This window comes from Ursus americanus, chromosome 25, assembly GCF_024610735.1.
Source record: "Ursus americanus isolate L20-20 chromosome 25, mUrsAme1.1.p, whole genome shotgun sequence".
Lineage (NCBI taxonomy): Eukaryota > Metazoa > Chordata > Mammalia > Carnivora > Ursidae > Ursus > Ursus americanus.
Window position 1 is genome coordinate 40709352 of NC_142151.1, and position 15320 is coordinate 40724671.

General features: G+C 51.3%; 1 protein-coding gene across 2 annotated transcripts; it reads right to left on the reverse strand.

Annotated features, from left to right (window-relative positions):
• Positions 1-1389: 1389 nt before the first annotated feature.
• Positions 1390-13914, reverse strand: LMBR1L (limb development membrane protein 1 like). 2 transcript variants are annotated; one of them, XM_045801136.2, is made up of 17 exons: positions 13511-13914; positions 10254-10338; positions 9141-9174; positions 8008-8147; positions 7713-7816; positions 6750-6873; positions 5910-5978; positions 5720-5784; positions 5313-5385; positions 5139-5222; positions 4966-5042; positions 4332-4409; positions 4121-4194; positions 3800-3890; positions 3632-3698; positions 2181-2342; positions 1390-1987 (listed from the first exon to the last, which is right to left on the reverse strand). In XM_045801136.2, exons 1-17 carry the CDS (start codon positions 13580-13582, stop codon positions 1920-1922), a joined length of 1467 nt encoding a protein of 488 aa, XP_045657092.1. In that variant the 5' UTR covers positions 13583-13914; the 3' UTR covers positions 1390-1919. The 2 variants fall into 2 exon arrangements, with proteins under 2 accessions (XP_045657092.1, XP_087711938.1); XM_087855812.1 differs by lacking the exon at positions 8008-8147 and having other exon boundaries at positions 13511-13566.
• Between the last annotated feature and the right edge of the window lie 1406 nt (positions 13915-15320).

Below are 15320 nucleotides of genomic sequence, written 5' to 3' on the forward strand. Positions count from 1 at the left end.
GGACTTCAAACTTCTGCCTCCTGTCTTGTCCTTGCCAGACACCAAATGGCTGCTTCTTTTCAAATGCCTAACTTGTCAATTGGAAGCTGCTGGAGGGCAGTGGGTAGAGTCAAAATCTTTAACAGGCTAATGGTCTCTTCCCTTTACCTTCCATCTAGGTACCTCTCTGGACCCCCTGGGGCTCTGCTTCCTACCACTCCTCTCAGAGGCTTTGAGCCTGCAACACTTCACCCACCAATCTATTGTTGTTTAGAAATCACTTTCTCAGGGTGCCTGGGTGATTCAGTCGGTTGAGCGTCTGCCTTCAGGTCAGGTCATGATCCCAGGGTCCTGGGATTGAGCCCCATATTGGGCTCCCTGCTCCAAATGGGGCCTGCTTCTCCCTCTCCCTCTGACTGCAGCTTCCCCTGCTTGTGTTGTCAAATAAATAAATAAAATCTTAGAAAGAAAGAAAGAAAGAAAGAAAGAAAGAAAGAAAGAAAGAAAGAAAGAAAGAAAGAAAATCTTTCTAAGAAGACTTCCCTGATGTCCTGACACTGCCCACCTGTTTCCCTGAGAACCAGTAACTAACTGCGAACCATTATGGTATTAGAATTATATCACCCCTACAAGACAAAGCAACTCTTAAATACAAAACTGTTTACCATGAATCCCCATGGCTAAGTGCCTGGCCTATAGCAGAGGGCTCACCAAGTATCTGTGGCATCCACACTGTCTGGTGTTCAATACTCCCCCCTGCCTCAGCTCCATGGCTAGCACTTACAGCAACTTGGTGTACATTAGAAAAAAGTGTTCCTTCCTCAAGACACCTGACTGCCATTTGCAAGAAAATAGTTGTAGTAACTCTATATAAGCCTACAAGTTGAATGGTGGCCCCTACAAGTTGCACAAAGTGCATCACCTTGAGCAGAAACTTTATCCCTACCCCCAACACAGCAGGAGGGCTTGCACAGTGTTCTAGGCACTGACAGCCTCTGGAAAGACCTAGTTATGTTCTTTTCTGAGAACCACAAACCCATGTCAGTCAGCCTTCTTTTACTTTAGGTCCAACCCAAGTCAGGGAGGACAGGGCTGAGGATGGTGTGTGAGTATAGGGGGAAGTTATCCTATTCCTACACCCATGCCCACCTACCCCAATAACCAAGGCATAGAAACCAGGCATGAGTATAAGGAAGAGTCAGGGACCAGCCAGCTTTAAGCAAGGCTAAAGGAGGAGGAGCTCCCCACCGCCTAATCGTATGACCTAACACGAGACCCAAGGCCCTAAAAGATACTAAGAATGCAGATGGAGGAGAAGGGAAAGATGGTAGGCAGGATCCCTGTTTTTCTTAGTTGGTAGATTCAGAATTGGTGGGAATAAGGCTGTTCAATAGACACAGAGACAGACCCTTTAAAAAACCAAAGCAAACCCTGGGATCAACTTTATTGCTGATGGTTGTGGTCTCTTCTTCCCTACGCCCTTGTCTCTCTGATGGTCCAAAGCCCCTCCACGATAGCACAGTGCTTAGGCTCTGCTGGGCCAGAAGCAAGGGAGACAACCTGCCTCCCAAGTCAGCCCCTGGCTCAGTTTCTCCCCTGTCCCCACCCCACCCTATTGCACATCAAATCATGTAAACATGGCTACGGGCATGGCCCTGAACCGCAGTGAGGCAGATTGATGTGTAAACAGATTTGGGACCAGGAGCCAGACCCAGTCACCCAGCCCCACTCCATGCTGGGGCCCACAGTTAAATTTGGAAAAGCAGGGGGGCCTGGTCCCAAACTCTGGCTCAGATTATGCAACAGTGCAGACAGCTCAGCTCCCCTCTACCACCCTCTCAGATTCCAGGTCTTGTGGTCCACCCACCCCTGGGCGCCCCTCCAGGCCTGGGCAGCAGATGGCAGTGTCCAGTTTTCTCCCTCCCACCCCCAGCTGGAAGTCATTGGTGCTGGGTCTTCCGAGATGCCCGGGGAAAACCGGAGACGGGCAATGGCAATCTGTCCAGCCCTAGAGAAGAGGGAGGGTGGGCAGTCAAAAGCAGGGCACAGGTCCGGTCTCAGGGATAAGACAACCAAGCCACGGATGAGGTACGTTACAAACAAAGCAGACAGCATGCCATCTCTCCTGCTTGGATGACCATGGTTCCAGAGGGCCCCACCTCACAACCACCCCATCAGCCTGCGCCCCCACTCCCTCTCACCAAAGGCCCGGATCAGCTCTGCCCGCACAGCCGCGGTAAAGGTCTTCACCAGACAGAGAGTGGTGAGGCCCGCGAAGGCTGCGTTGTAGAGGAACACGATGTAGAAATTGCCCAGCCAGTTGAAGCGTCCAAAGTCACCCAGCAGGTCAAAGCGAGTGAGCCCTGAAGTACAAAGGCCAATATGGGAGTGGGCTCCCCAGCTCCTCCCTGGCTCAGAGCCCAGTTTTCTGCTGCCTCCTAGTGGCCATATCTCAACACTGCAATTGACAGGTTGGCCTCTTCTATGTATTAATTGTTCCTACTTCCCAACTTGTCTCAGAGGGAGTTATGGCTGGTGAAGAAAGTGTCAGCAGCTAGGCTTGCTCCAACTTCCCTTCCAAAGTTCGGCATCTTCTTCTCCAGTGGGCGCCCCCTCCCCCGGCTCCATGTGTCCCAAGGAGCTCCCTGGGCCTGCTACTTGTTCCTGGGCCAGGAGCCTAAAAGCTGATCACCCAGTGTGGAGGCTAAGAGCCCCGACTCTGATCAGGCGGCTTTGGTTCAGATCCAAACTCCACCCCTAACTAATCGTGTGATCTGCAGATTCCTTAAATTTCTGTGCCTCAGTTTCCTTCACTATAGAGAAAATAATGGGGCTGTGAGAATTCAATGAAACAACACATATATCATAATAATGTCATTGTAAGTCCAACTTTTGGGGCCATCCCCACTTAAAAAATATTCTTACCTGCATCCAACCTAAAGGAACTAACTAGTGGACTCACAAGCCTAGTTTCCTACTGAATCCCCATGGCGTAAGTACAATGGCACAGTGGACACAGTATGAACTGAAGAACCAAACAGAACTGATGTAAATACTAAATCATTTAGGATATATGGTTCATGATGTGGTGAAGGGGGAACTCCCATACTACCCTGGGGGGAACTATTACACTTCTGAACATTTTTACTGGGCAATTGTAGACGATAGCTCTAAAGATGGAAGAAGGACTGAGTGTATTAGTTGATGTCCCAGTGTGTGGGAAAAAGCGCTGGACTGGTGTTTAAGAGACAAGGGTTCTAGCCTGACTTGGCCTTGCTTCAAGCGAGCTGTTTAACTAAGTAAATTGATTAGCTTCTCTTGTTTCTTGTCTTTATAAAATGAGAATGTTTCTTAGAGGATCCAGCTCAGAGGAAGATTTGGGGGAAAGTGGTGCTTCTCCACCAAAAAATGGAAGTAAATAGGGAAGGCTGTGGGATATAGCTAATGGAAAAGTATGAGCTTTGAAGCAACACTATTCTGAAGCTCAACACAAGCATTTTACAGAGCCTCAATTTCTCCATCTGTATAATGGGGGTAATACCTCCTCATAGGTTTGTTGTGGGAATTAGAGAGAGAATGTATATAAAATGTATGCTTAGCACCAGTAGGTACTCAGAAAAAGCCAATTCCCTTACCTTCTTTTGCTACTTACCCAGGGTTCGAGAAAAGACAGGAAGTGCTGAGCTTAGGACCAGAAGACAGACACAGTTCCCAATTATCTAGGTGGGAGTAAGGAAAGGAGAGGTGAGGGTAGCAGAGCTGCCAGCACCTAGCACCCCGGTATGCCCCCGGGAGGCTTCCTTTATTCCTGCCCAGCTACCTGTGTCATGGCTGTGTCATGCCATCTGGGCCGCAGGCTCCGGAAGAATGGAGAGCTGTAGAATCCCACAACTGAGGATACCATCAGGTAACTGCCATTAGGTTAAGGAAGAACTGGCCAGCCCCCAAGGATTATGCCTCATCTCAAAGGGAATGGACCTCTCCCCCAAGCCTCCTTTCAAATAAAGTCTTTTCCTTCTTCCTCAACCCCAGGTGGGTGAAGACTTGCCCCCTTCCCCATCATTCCCACCACACCTCCCCACCACAGTCCCAGGAGATAGATTCAGTGAAGAGAGGCAATGATGGGTTTCCAGAAGGATACAAGATGAGTACAACCTGAATGACGGCACCAAAGGAGCCCAGCTTGGAGAAGGAGACCTGGCCCAGGGAGGCATCCTGAGAAATGGAGTGGTGTCACTATGAGTACTCCCTTCCAGGAGCACCACCCAGCACCCAAATTCCTTCTGGCCTCAGCTTTTGTCTCTCATCCCAGCCTTTCTTAAGACCTCCCCAAAAGATAGGCAGCCTAGTACCTGCATGCCCCGGGGCATGGCAGCCTCATCGATGAGCAGCTCCAGGATGTGGATGGCCACAGTGAGCACAGAGAGGCCCTGTGGGAAGCAAGGTCATGGACTCCCATTCCTGCCCCAGCCCAGAGCTGTATTCGGAACTGAATGTTAAGAGCAGATACGCTGGTCCAACATTTTCAGTTTCCCATTAGCTGTGTGGGACCTCGTCAAGGTTACTGCTAGCAACAGAGCACCTTTGAGGGTATTGTAAGACACAAACTTTCGGGGTGGAAGGATTGCAAAAAGTTCGAAGAGAAAAATCTTCCCCCAGACCGATAAGGCTTATTTCCAAGTCCAGAACACGGCAAGTGGAGGGATGAACTGATTTCAACCCTTATTTTCACCCCAGAGAAAACCTGTGTAACTACTCAGTGGCCATGTATGACATTAGGCAAACTCCTTCACTCCTGTTTCTTCATCTACAAAATGGGGGTCGATGTGCTCAGTACAGGGCAGGACACAAAATAGGCAATCAGTGAGAGGGAACTACTATTACTGATGATAACCGGGTCCCTGTACCTCCTTCCTCTTCCCTGAGAAGACCTAAAGTAGTCAAGAGCCTACTATTCCTCACCTCCACCAGGAATGGAATACCTACCGTCAGCACCAGCAAGCACAGCATGGCCAGAGGGTAGCCCAGGTTCCGCTGCCAGGCTGAAGCCTTCCGCCGCTTCTCTGTACAGGGATGGAAAGCTGTCAGCAAGGGCCTAGAACGACGGGCCACTCTCCTTGGGGAAACACAGGTATCCCAATCCCTACCAACCTACATACCCAGCAGGACCCTCTGTGTCTGCAGAGCCAGGACCTGTCTGTGCAGCAGCTCCATATCCAAATGCAGCCAGCAGGAGGTGGGATCTGAGGGCAGAGAAGATGGTGCTGCTTCCAGTCCTGCAGCCCCCATCCAAGCCACAGCCCCCGTCCCAGCTGGGGAGAACCACGACTCACTGCAAATCCTGCGGGTTAAAGCTGCCTCCTCAAAGGCTGAGCAGTACAGCTGCTCCTCCAGGTCTTCCAGCAGCTGGGGACAGGGGAAAGGGAGGGACTAACTGTCAGAGGCTCCCAGATCCCAAGGGCCCCAGGAGACCCCTGCTCATCCCAGGCTCCACAGTCTCATTCCTTCCCCTAACCCTCATTCACCACCCTGTGGCCAGAAGCTTTATCCAGTCCCCCCCAACTGCCTTTCGCTCTGCCTTGCATGTCTGGTGACCACCAGCTCCAGATGATGGCGTTGAAGGATACAGGAGCCACCAAAGGCTGTGGCCTTCCGCAAGGTGTGTGCTACACAACTGTAGGGTAGCTTCGCTGTTTGGTTCCAGCTTTGCAGGAATCAAAGGGCAAAAAGCACCACATACCCGAGGCTTGACCAGTAGCTTCCCAGTGACCGAGAACATGCGGGCAAGACCTAGTGGAGTACACACTGTGGGGACAGAAGCCGGTTACCTGCCAGACCCTTCGGTCCACCACTTCCCCTACCCACCCTTCCACCCTGGTTACTTTAATCCACGGACCTTACCCATTCCCTCCAAGACCCTGAACACTCACCCAGGAGCAGCAGGACCCCAAGAAAGGAGATACAGGAGTAGAGGTAGGGGAGGTAGTACTCCCAGAAGTCTAAGGGTAAAAAAGAAGTATGTCAGTTGGTCTCTCTTCCAGGTTCCTGGGGGCTGATGGGCCTCAGAGACTAGCAAGGACACCACCCATAAGCCTACAGGGGTTAGGCAAGTAATGTGAATGAGGAAAGCTGGCCCAGTGTCAGCAGAAGAGGGAGCAGTGGGGCTACAGCAAATTTGAGGCCCTAAGCCATATCTAAAGAACACGACTACAGGGGCGCCCAGGTGGCTCAGCAGGTTAAGCCTCTGCCTTCAGCTCAGGTCATGATCCCAGGGTCCTGGGATCAAAGACTGCACTGGGCTCCCTGATCAGTGAGGAATTTGCTTCTCCCTCTGCCCTCTGCCCCCCCCCCCCCCGTTCATGTTCTCTCTCTCTCAAATAAATAAATTAAACAAATAAAATTTTTAAAAAATAAGATGAAAAAAAAAAAAAAAGGAACACAACTGGTATTAGGCCCAGTCCCTGAGGCCTAGTGTGGCCAGATCCTCAACGTTGTCAGGCAAAACCACAAATCTGGATATTAATGTGAAATCTCTCAATTATTGCATGTCAGGAACTGACTCATTTATATTTTTAATCATTGCATGGGCGCAAGGGATCATTTCTCAGGCTGGACTTGGCCTGACGTCCATCAGTTTGAAACTTCGGTCTAAGAAGCACATTCCCAACCTTCTCCACCTTAGAGGGATACAGTTGTTCCAGGCAGGGAACATCAGCCAACTGCAGAGCCACTCAGCCTGGAGGGGGGTGGGGGGAAGCCAGCCCTCTCACCATAGAGTGACTCCCTGCTGGCCTTGTTGTCCACAATGGCCGACGCCACCCAGACCATGCCCAGCACCAGTAGGGTTAGGAGCATCAACATCACCACCGTCTCGTAGACCCGGGCCAGGACACCCTACAGGAGGAGGAAATAGGTAAGGGGCAGGATCAACATCGGGGGAAGGAAGGAGACATAGGATGGCAGCCTGGCTGGGGAAACCAGAGAGGGCTGGATTCAGGAGACAGGGAAGGGCGTCTCCTTCTTATTCTGCTGAATCACTCTGTCCTCCAACTCTACATCTAGGGCCATTCCTTATACCGGACAGTCTTCGTGGGCAACCCCCCTCCCCGAATCCCTTCCCCACCCTGCCTTGCCCTGAGAGGCTGACCCCTGAGGGCTGCATCACACAAGCTCTTTGCCCTCTGGTTCAGCTTGCCCAGTGAGAAGGACAGGCAGGAGAGTAGAACGTAGGAAGAGAGGGGGGTCAGGGTATTTCTTCAGTTTCCTTCAACCTTTGACACTATGGTTTTGGCAGTAGCTGTGAAACACCTCCAGCTTCAACTATTAGTCGGTTCCAGAAGCTATTTCTTCCTTTTGCTCCCACAGGCCTAGGGGTGGTAATGACTTCCTACTGGCAGTAGCACCTCCAATTTCTTGTTGATCCCCTTAACTCTGACTAAACCTGTGCAAAGTCTTTGTTAAAATCTCTTCACTTGGGGCGCCTGGGTGGCTCAGTCAGTTAAGCATCCGACTCTTCCTTTCGGCTCCGGTCATGATCTCAGGGTTGTGAGAATGAGCCCCACGTCAGGCTCTGCACTGGGTGTGGAGCCTGCTTAAGACTGTCTCCCTCCCTCTGCCCCCCCTAAAACAAACAAACAAACAAACAAAACAAAACAAAATAAAATCTCTTCAGTTGAACCACCTGAGTGGAATTCTGTTTCCTGCCTAGATTGATTGATATATCCCCCACTCACCTTTCTGGAGCCAGCGAAGCCCTCAGACTCAGTGAAGAAGTATGCAAAGGGCATGAGGAAGATGAGGGACAGGTTGGAGAAGAGAAAAACGAGGTTCCAGAGGCCTAGAGCAAACAAGAAAAAGCCGAGGGGGTCAGTGTGGGGGGGGGCGGACAACCTACCAGGGACTGACCATGTGGTGGAGGAGGGGGCAAGGATGGGGTGATATATGACTAATTGGCCAAGACTGCCTGCGTCTGCATGAACCTAGTCTGTTCCCTGTCACCACCCCAAGTTGCAACCAGGAGCCACGTACCATGGATGAGGGAGCCATTGAGCCACTGGATATAGTAGTTCCGAGGCAGTGAGAGGAGCACCTCGTTGCTGATAATGGAGAAGGGCAGGAGCAGGACAGCACCCAGGGCAACCGCCAGGGTAAAGGTGCAGAGCTCGAGCCTGGGCAGAGAATGGGCAGTGCCCTTGCTTAGCTCAGACACTCACTTCTCTGGGCACCTATGGCTTCTCCTGGAACTACCTGTAGCGGTGACAGACTGAGGGAAGGAGCCATCCAGCTAAGGCTCCACTGACTGCCCCTTAAACTCCCCCTCCAAGGAAGCCCTGGCGCTAGGGATGGGCACACCTTAGGCATTCATGTCGTGGGTCACGACACTTGCCCAGACTATCCCCAGGAAGGTAGTCCTCCTACACATGCCTGCCAGGTACAGCAGGCATGCTAAGCTAAGGGCCTTCTCTTCTCTTCTCTGCTCAGAGGTATGGATTTCTGAGCTTGCCTTCTCTAGCGCAAACAAGAGCAGGGTCACCCCATATGGCTAGGCCCTGCATGAAGGCAATAGGCAAAGGGGGAAAAGAAGGACCTGAAACCCAGCTTCATAGCCAAGGCCTGTGTCCAGGGCTGCCTCAGGTGAACAGAAGAGACATTTTTACTTGGTCCACCAAGGCGGGAAGATTGCCTTCTTTTAATCTGTTGACTGGAGGGGTCATCTCTATATTTTCCCTGTTTGTGCTAATGAATAATAACAGCCTGGAGCAAGGGCCGTCCTGTCAGAACCAAGCCTGCCCTGCCCTTGAGGATTCCACCTTCCACATCCCCCGCTCTAGTCCATGGGTCTACGTCCCTGCCCCACTCCTTCCCTGATGACCACTGGGAGGTGAAGCCAAGCTAGAACCATTTCCGGTGACTCAGGCCCCAGCTCACAGTTCCTGGCCAAGAGGCTCCCAGAAACTCCTGGCCTAACCAGGGAGACAGGAACAACAACTTTTCCAAGCGTCCCCAGGGCGAGGTAAAGCCGGAAGAAGCCAGAAATGGAGTGGAAGCAGGAACCCTCTGTTCACTGTATGACATCCCACTCTCCCCCCAGCTCCAGAATTCTCACTGGATCCCAGATTCTAAAGGTTCCTAGTGCCAGGAGCTGGGAGAGCAACACTTACGCAATCTTGTTGACTGTGGCATCTTCATCGTCCACTACAAGAGAGAGGCATGGGGAAGAGGCAAGACATCAGTGGGCAGCTCTGGGAACCATCTGTGCTGCAGTGTGCCCTCCTGCCCCTTCCCTGCCCCCTGAGGAAGGGCCTGGGCCACAGAGGCAGAGCTGGACAGGAGGCTCTGGGAGAGTTCACACTACGAACCCCACAACCTATTCTCTGGCCAAGGTGGCAGCTTAAAGATCTGTGGTCCCAGGTGGAAAGAGCACAGGCCAGAAATTCTCTCACTTCCCTCCCTCCCCATGATCTCTCTCATTGTAGGCTCCTCTTTGTAAGCTGAAAATATCGGAAACAACTGGTTTGGGAGGCTGATTACATCGGTGGCTTGGGGCAGCAAAGGGAAATGAGGCGGGGTGGGGGGGAGATTCACAGAGAAAGTCCTCGGGAGAATTATACTGAGGAGTAGCTAGCCTTCTTGGGTGGGGGTTCCTGAAGCCTTCTGGAGGGGAGGAAAGACTAGGGCCAGGACAGGATGATCTGGATAGGCTGGGGCTAGGAATTGGGGCAAGTGTGTCCCCCCAAATCGCACAATGCTTACAGGAAGGAAAGCTCCGATCTGAGCACACTTAACGCTCCCTATAAAGAGCAAGGCCACCATCACCAGGTCCCGGGGGCCCCAGTGTCAGATAGGTCTCTGTTTCTGGATGTGAGTGCAGTGGTTGAGGAGAGGACAGAGCTTGTGCCCATGATAACATTCACTCTAAAGGTTGTCCATTTTAGGTTCACAGAGGGCTTTCACATGAACCATCTCATTTGGTCCATGCAAGGTCAATGAATCGGTTAGAGACTGTTAGGCCCATTTTGTAGAGGATGGAACTGAGGGTCAGGAAAGTTACAGGACTTGCCCAGGGCTTTATTAGTTGCAGACCCTTCTGTCTAGACTTTCCACTATCCCGCCTTGCCCCGGCCTGTGGAAGAAGTGAAGCAGAAGCGGCAAAGGCTGTGGAACAGCTACCTTTCCTTTCCCAGCAGCAAACACGGCCCACTCCCCCGAGGCTGGTCCCATGGCAAGAGGAACACTGGCAGAGGGTAGGGGAGAGGCAGGGCAGTCACAGGTACCTGTGGTGAACTCAGCAGGCTTCTTGAAGTGGGTCAGGGCGACATGGCAGAGGATGTAGAGTGTCGCAAACAGAAGTGTTGAGATCTGCGGCAGAGTGGGAGCTGGGATGAGAAGCTCCTAGCACATTCCACAGCCCCAGTGGGCCTCTCTGTTAATTCTATGGGGTCATTTTTCCAAAACAAGGCTCCATACTTCTAGGGGTTCCATCTTTCTCCCCAGCATTTCCTTCTAGTCAGGGCCCTCAGGGGCCTCTAAGAAGCACCAGACAAAGGATGGGGAAACAGCATTATGTCCAGCCCTTTGAAACCTTTTCCGGGAGAAAACAGCTTCAGCTGAACCCTGGTTGGTAAATAGGCAGAGAAAACTCCTAGAGACCCATATACACACATACCTGAAACAGGCCACAGAACCTGAGGGAATTTACTCCTAGCACATTATTGAAAAGCGAAGCAGGTTTCAGGGAAGAAGGGGATGTTTGCATTGTCCTGACACTCTGCTCCTCCTCCCACCCCTCCTTGTCCCTGCTGCCACTTTGAACCAAGCTCCAGGAGACAGTAAGTAGGAATCATGCTCCTAGGCTAAGTCAGAATTTCTAGGGTCGCCTGGGTGGTTCAGTCGGTTGGGCGCCTGCCTTTGGCTCAGGTCATGATTCCAGGGTCTTGGGACAAGCCCAAGTCGGGCTCCCCACTCAGAGAGGGAGTCTGCTTCTCCCTCTCCCACTGACTCTCTCCCCAGCTTGGGCTCTCTCTCACTCACTCTTTCTCTTTCAACTAAGTAAGTAAAATCTTAAAAAAAAAAAAATTCTACTCTGTGTTTATTCAGGGCCCCTGGAAGATCAGGTCTGCTCTGGGACAAACCAGAGCCTCATTTAATCCCTTGCCCCGAGAGTAGACCTTAGTTGGGGCCCCACATCTAAAATCTGCAATGTTTCTAGAGCCACATCAGCCCCTTTAAAGGCTGTCAATTCCTGGTCCCTATTCAAGTGACTTCCAACCCCAGAGCCAGGCTGTCCCATGGCCCTGGGCAATTGGCCCTCCAATCCACAGTCATGGCAGGACTTGGCCAAGTTAGTCTGCACATGCATGTATCCCTACCCTACCCCAAGTAAGCTGCTGTTGCCCAAGGGAGGAGTCTCTGGTCAGCCTGGCTCTACAATCAGAACCAGAGAGTCCTGAGATGTTATTGCATTTATTTTTATTTTTTAAATTAATTTATTTAAGCAATGTCTACACCCAACATGGGGCTTGAACTCATGACTCTGAGATTAAGAGTTGCACACTCTTCCAACTGAGCCAGCCAGGCACCCCGTCATGTTACTGCATTTAAAGTAAGCCAAGAGGGCACCTGGGTGGCTCAGATGGTTAAGTGTCTGCCTTTGGCTCAGGTCATGATCCCAGGGTCCTGGGATTGAGCCCCCACAGTGGGCCCCCTGCTCCACAGGGAGTCTGCTTCTCCCTCTCCTTTGCCCCTCCCCACCCCTGCTCCTGCTTTCTGTCTTGCTCTCTCTCTGATTCAAATAAATAAACAAATAAATAAATAAATATTTTTTAAAAAATAAAAATAAATATTTAAAAAAAATAATAAAGCAAGCTAAGAAAGCAGGATCAGTCTCCTGGGTCCTCCAGTCTCCAAGAGCAGCTGACCCCACAGGGAATCCACACACAGTTATCTATAAGTGGAAAGAAGAAGTCAAAGAGACCCAAGGACAGTGATGGGTCTAGAACAAAATTTTAGCTTTTAACATTAGGGAAGCAGAGTAGAATGAGTTACTCAGATTGTACTGAAGAGTTCTACTGCCTAGTGCTCCCTCTGCCCTTGGGCTTGTGTAACAGCCAGGAAGGTGGGAGGGATCAAAAGGTCAGGCTGGAGCTCCACGCAGTTCCAGCACAGGCTAGGTCATTCTCTAGAGCAGGGCATGGGAGCCAGGTGGGGGAGGCACCAGAAGCCTTCAGGCTGCCCTTGGCCAGCACTGATGTCCTCAGCTAATAGGACTAAAGAATGGGGGAGACATCTAGGAGGCTGCTTCTCTGTCCAAGGTCTCATCCCTCCCTGTTCTCTAGGAATGTGGGCCTCTGTCCCTACAAAGTTTCAAAGCCTGGGCGTGTCTCCCAACATGCCCAACCTCACCATGTGGGACTATCCACTAAGGATCACACAAGGAAAGTTGATCCAGAGTTCCACACATGGACAAATATATTCCCTTCCCTACTTTTCAGTCCTCACAGGTGGCTCACTTTACCCCTCCTCCAGTCTGAGGCTGCCCAGGGCAGAATGAGAAAAATAAAGGATGACCCCATCAGTGCGACCCCTACTCATTAACACTTCTATTCTTCCAAACCTTTCCTTTTTGCCTTTCGTTTAGTGTTTGGGGGTCAGGGCTACTCTGGGGAACTCTGAGGAAAGAGGGGAGAGATGAGAATTGAAAGCAGGCCTGAGGAAGATGCAGCTCCCTAAGTTTCCCCAGGGATTCCCCTGGGGCCCAGAGGCGAAGAGTCCATCGCCCGTGTGGCAGGTTCAGCTGTTGCTCAAGGTGGCAGTGGGAGAGTAGGGAACGCAGCCTGCTGCCCTGAGTGGGGGCGGTACCACTCACAGGGGAAATCCCTGAATGGCTGGGGAGCTAGGAACCTCGGCTTACAGGGGTTTCCAACAAGCACCAATGAAGGGGGAAAGAAGGGGATACCTTAGTTGTTCTCCATCTCTACACAGCAGAATCCACCCCACAAGAGTCCTCCCTTCCGAAGTAGGAGACCCATCAGAGTGCCCCGTTCCTCTGGCATGCCACCCTTACACCTCCCAAGTCTTTTCTGGAAACTAGTTCAGTGTTTGGACGTCTCCCTTTCGTCAAACATCAGCGGAGTTGGCGGGATCTCCCCCTATTAAACCCATTCCTCTCAGACTATCCGATTACGATCGAAATCACTAGACTCGCAGACCCACGCCCTGAACCCCCGCAGGGGTGGGGGACTGGAGGGCGGGCGGGGGGAGGGGCGTGTAGAGGGGAGGAACGGAAACCGACCCGCGGCTTTGTTTATCGCGCAGCTACCCAACTGATCCGATCTAGAGGTTCACCAGCCGGGGCGCCGGTCCTTCTGTCAGGCCGGGGCCATTCGTCCTTCGCCCCTGGACCACACAGGCCCTAACGGGGCTCTGAGCCTGGGTGGTCGCACTGCGACCCGAACTTCTCCCTCTCCCGCGACACCCGTGCTTCTCCCCCGCTTGGTCCTATTTACCCTTTCTGCCCGGGTCCCGTACTCACAATGCACTCGCGAACCCTCTCGTGGAAGAGCTGCTCTCGCACGGATAGCACTTCGTAGTCAGCTGCTTCCATACTCTGCTCAGCATGACTGGGGCGGGGGTGTCTCCGGGCCCGGGGAGGACAAGCGGGGATGAAGCCGCCGCCGCCAAGCACCCGGACCCAACCAAGGAGCCTTTCCTCGCAGCCTGCGGCGGAAACTCGAGGTAATTTGGAGCTCAGATTCAGTCTTCCGGACGCCTTAAAGGGGCAGGCACCGGGCGCCTCGTTTTAAAGGGCCCCGGCCCCCTCTGCTCCCTCCCCTTTAAGGTCCGGACTCCGTCAACTTTAACGCAAACACCCTCCAACAAATTTGCAAAGAGGAAGCGCAGGTGCTGGTTCTATCTACCGAAGACCAACTGACGACCCAAGGGATGGGCGGGTTTCTTCCAGTGAGCGGAGTTCATTGGCTCCTAGGGAGCTGCCGCTCATCGCTAGAAGAACGTTGATAGGCTCGCCCCGTGGGAGGAGGCGGGATCTTTGGGGCCTCAGGGTGCTCGCTCTAAAACTAAGCAGCCGTCTCCTTCAGCTCCTGCGTTTTCCGAGCGACCAAGATTTTAATTTGACTGTAGTTAAATGAACCATTTGGACCAGGCCGGCGAGGCAGGATGTGAGAGCACCAAGGGGGTTCTGAAAGGTACCGCTGCCCAGTCACCCAAGGCCTGTAGCAGCATTTTCTGAAAGTGTGTTTCTGTTGGGGTGGGGCCCTTCCAGGGCTAGGAGCTTTCACTCAGTCACTTTTGTGGGAAGCCTAGTGTGTGGTGGAGCAAATACTGAAGAAAAGCGGATGGAGAACCACAGGAATATCCTTCTGAAACTTTGTGAGGAAATACCCCCGGGGATCATTGCTTAATGGGGCTGAGTCAAATGTTAGCTGACCACCTACTCTGTGCCACTCACCTTATAGACTTTCATCTCCTTTTGACATCACAACAGCCCTGCAGAGGAAGGTATGATTAGCATTTTAGAGATTAGAAAATGGTGAGAAGTTGTCATGTGCCAAGGTCACACAATTAAGGAATGCCAGTTACCCTCCTGCGACCTTGGAATATGTACTGATTGGGAAGTTCCACCTTCATGAAATTGAACCCTTCTCTAAATTGGAGAAGTAAGGAAAACCTAAAAAAAGGGCTGAGTTTTGCAGACTGCCCCGCTGAAGAATTAAGAGCCCAATTGTAAAGGCCTGGACTGCATCCAGTTACTATCTGACCAAGATTCAGGGGCCAGAATTAACAGCTGAATTCTATACCCCGGTAACTTTTCTGGAGCCAGTTATTTTGGTTCCTTTTTTGTTTCCCCACTGATTTGCAACAGAACCTTGGGAAATAAAAGCATGTACTTGTATACATGTATATGTACACACATATGTATGTGTGTATACACACATTTGTCTTTGGTGATAGCAAGATAATGAAAGGAGCTAAAGAGCTGATTTGCCTCTTAGCAACCAAGCTCAGGCAGAACGGAACTCCAGTGGGAAGAGTGGGTAGTTACAAAGAGAAGCAGCTAACTGCCTGGGTCCAGGGATCTACTGCAAGGAAGAAAAGGAGAGGACAGAGAGGTACCTTGGGCCTATTGAGTGTGTTTTAGGAAAAAACATATTGTGTTTGTTTGGCTCATGGTGTTTTTAACAAATTTGAACAAACATTTAAAAATCAGGATACCTTAAAAATTCAGATTTCTGTCTCTTAATGATTTTTTTAAGGATTTTATTTATTTATTTATTTATTTATTTATTTATTTATTTATTTATTTATTTATCAGAGAGAGAGAG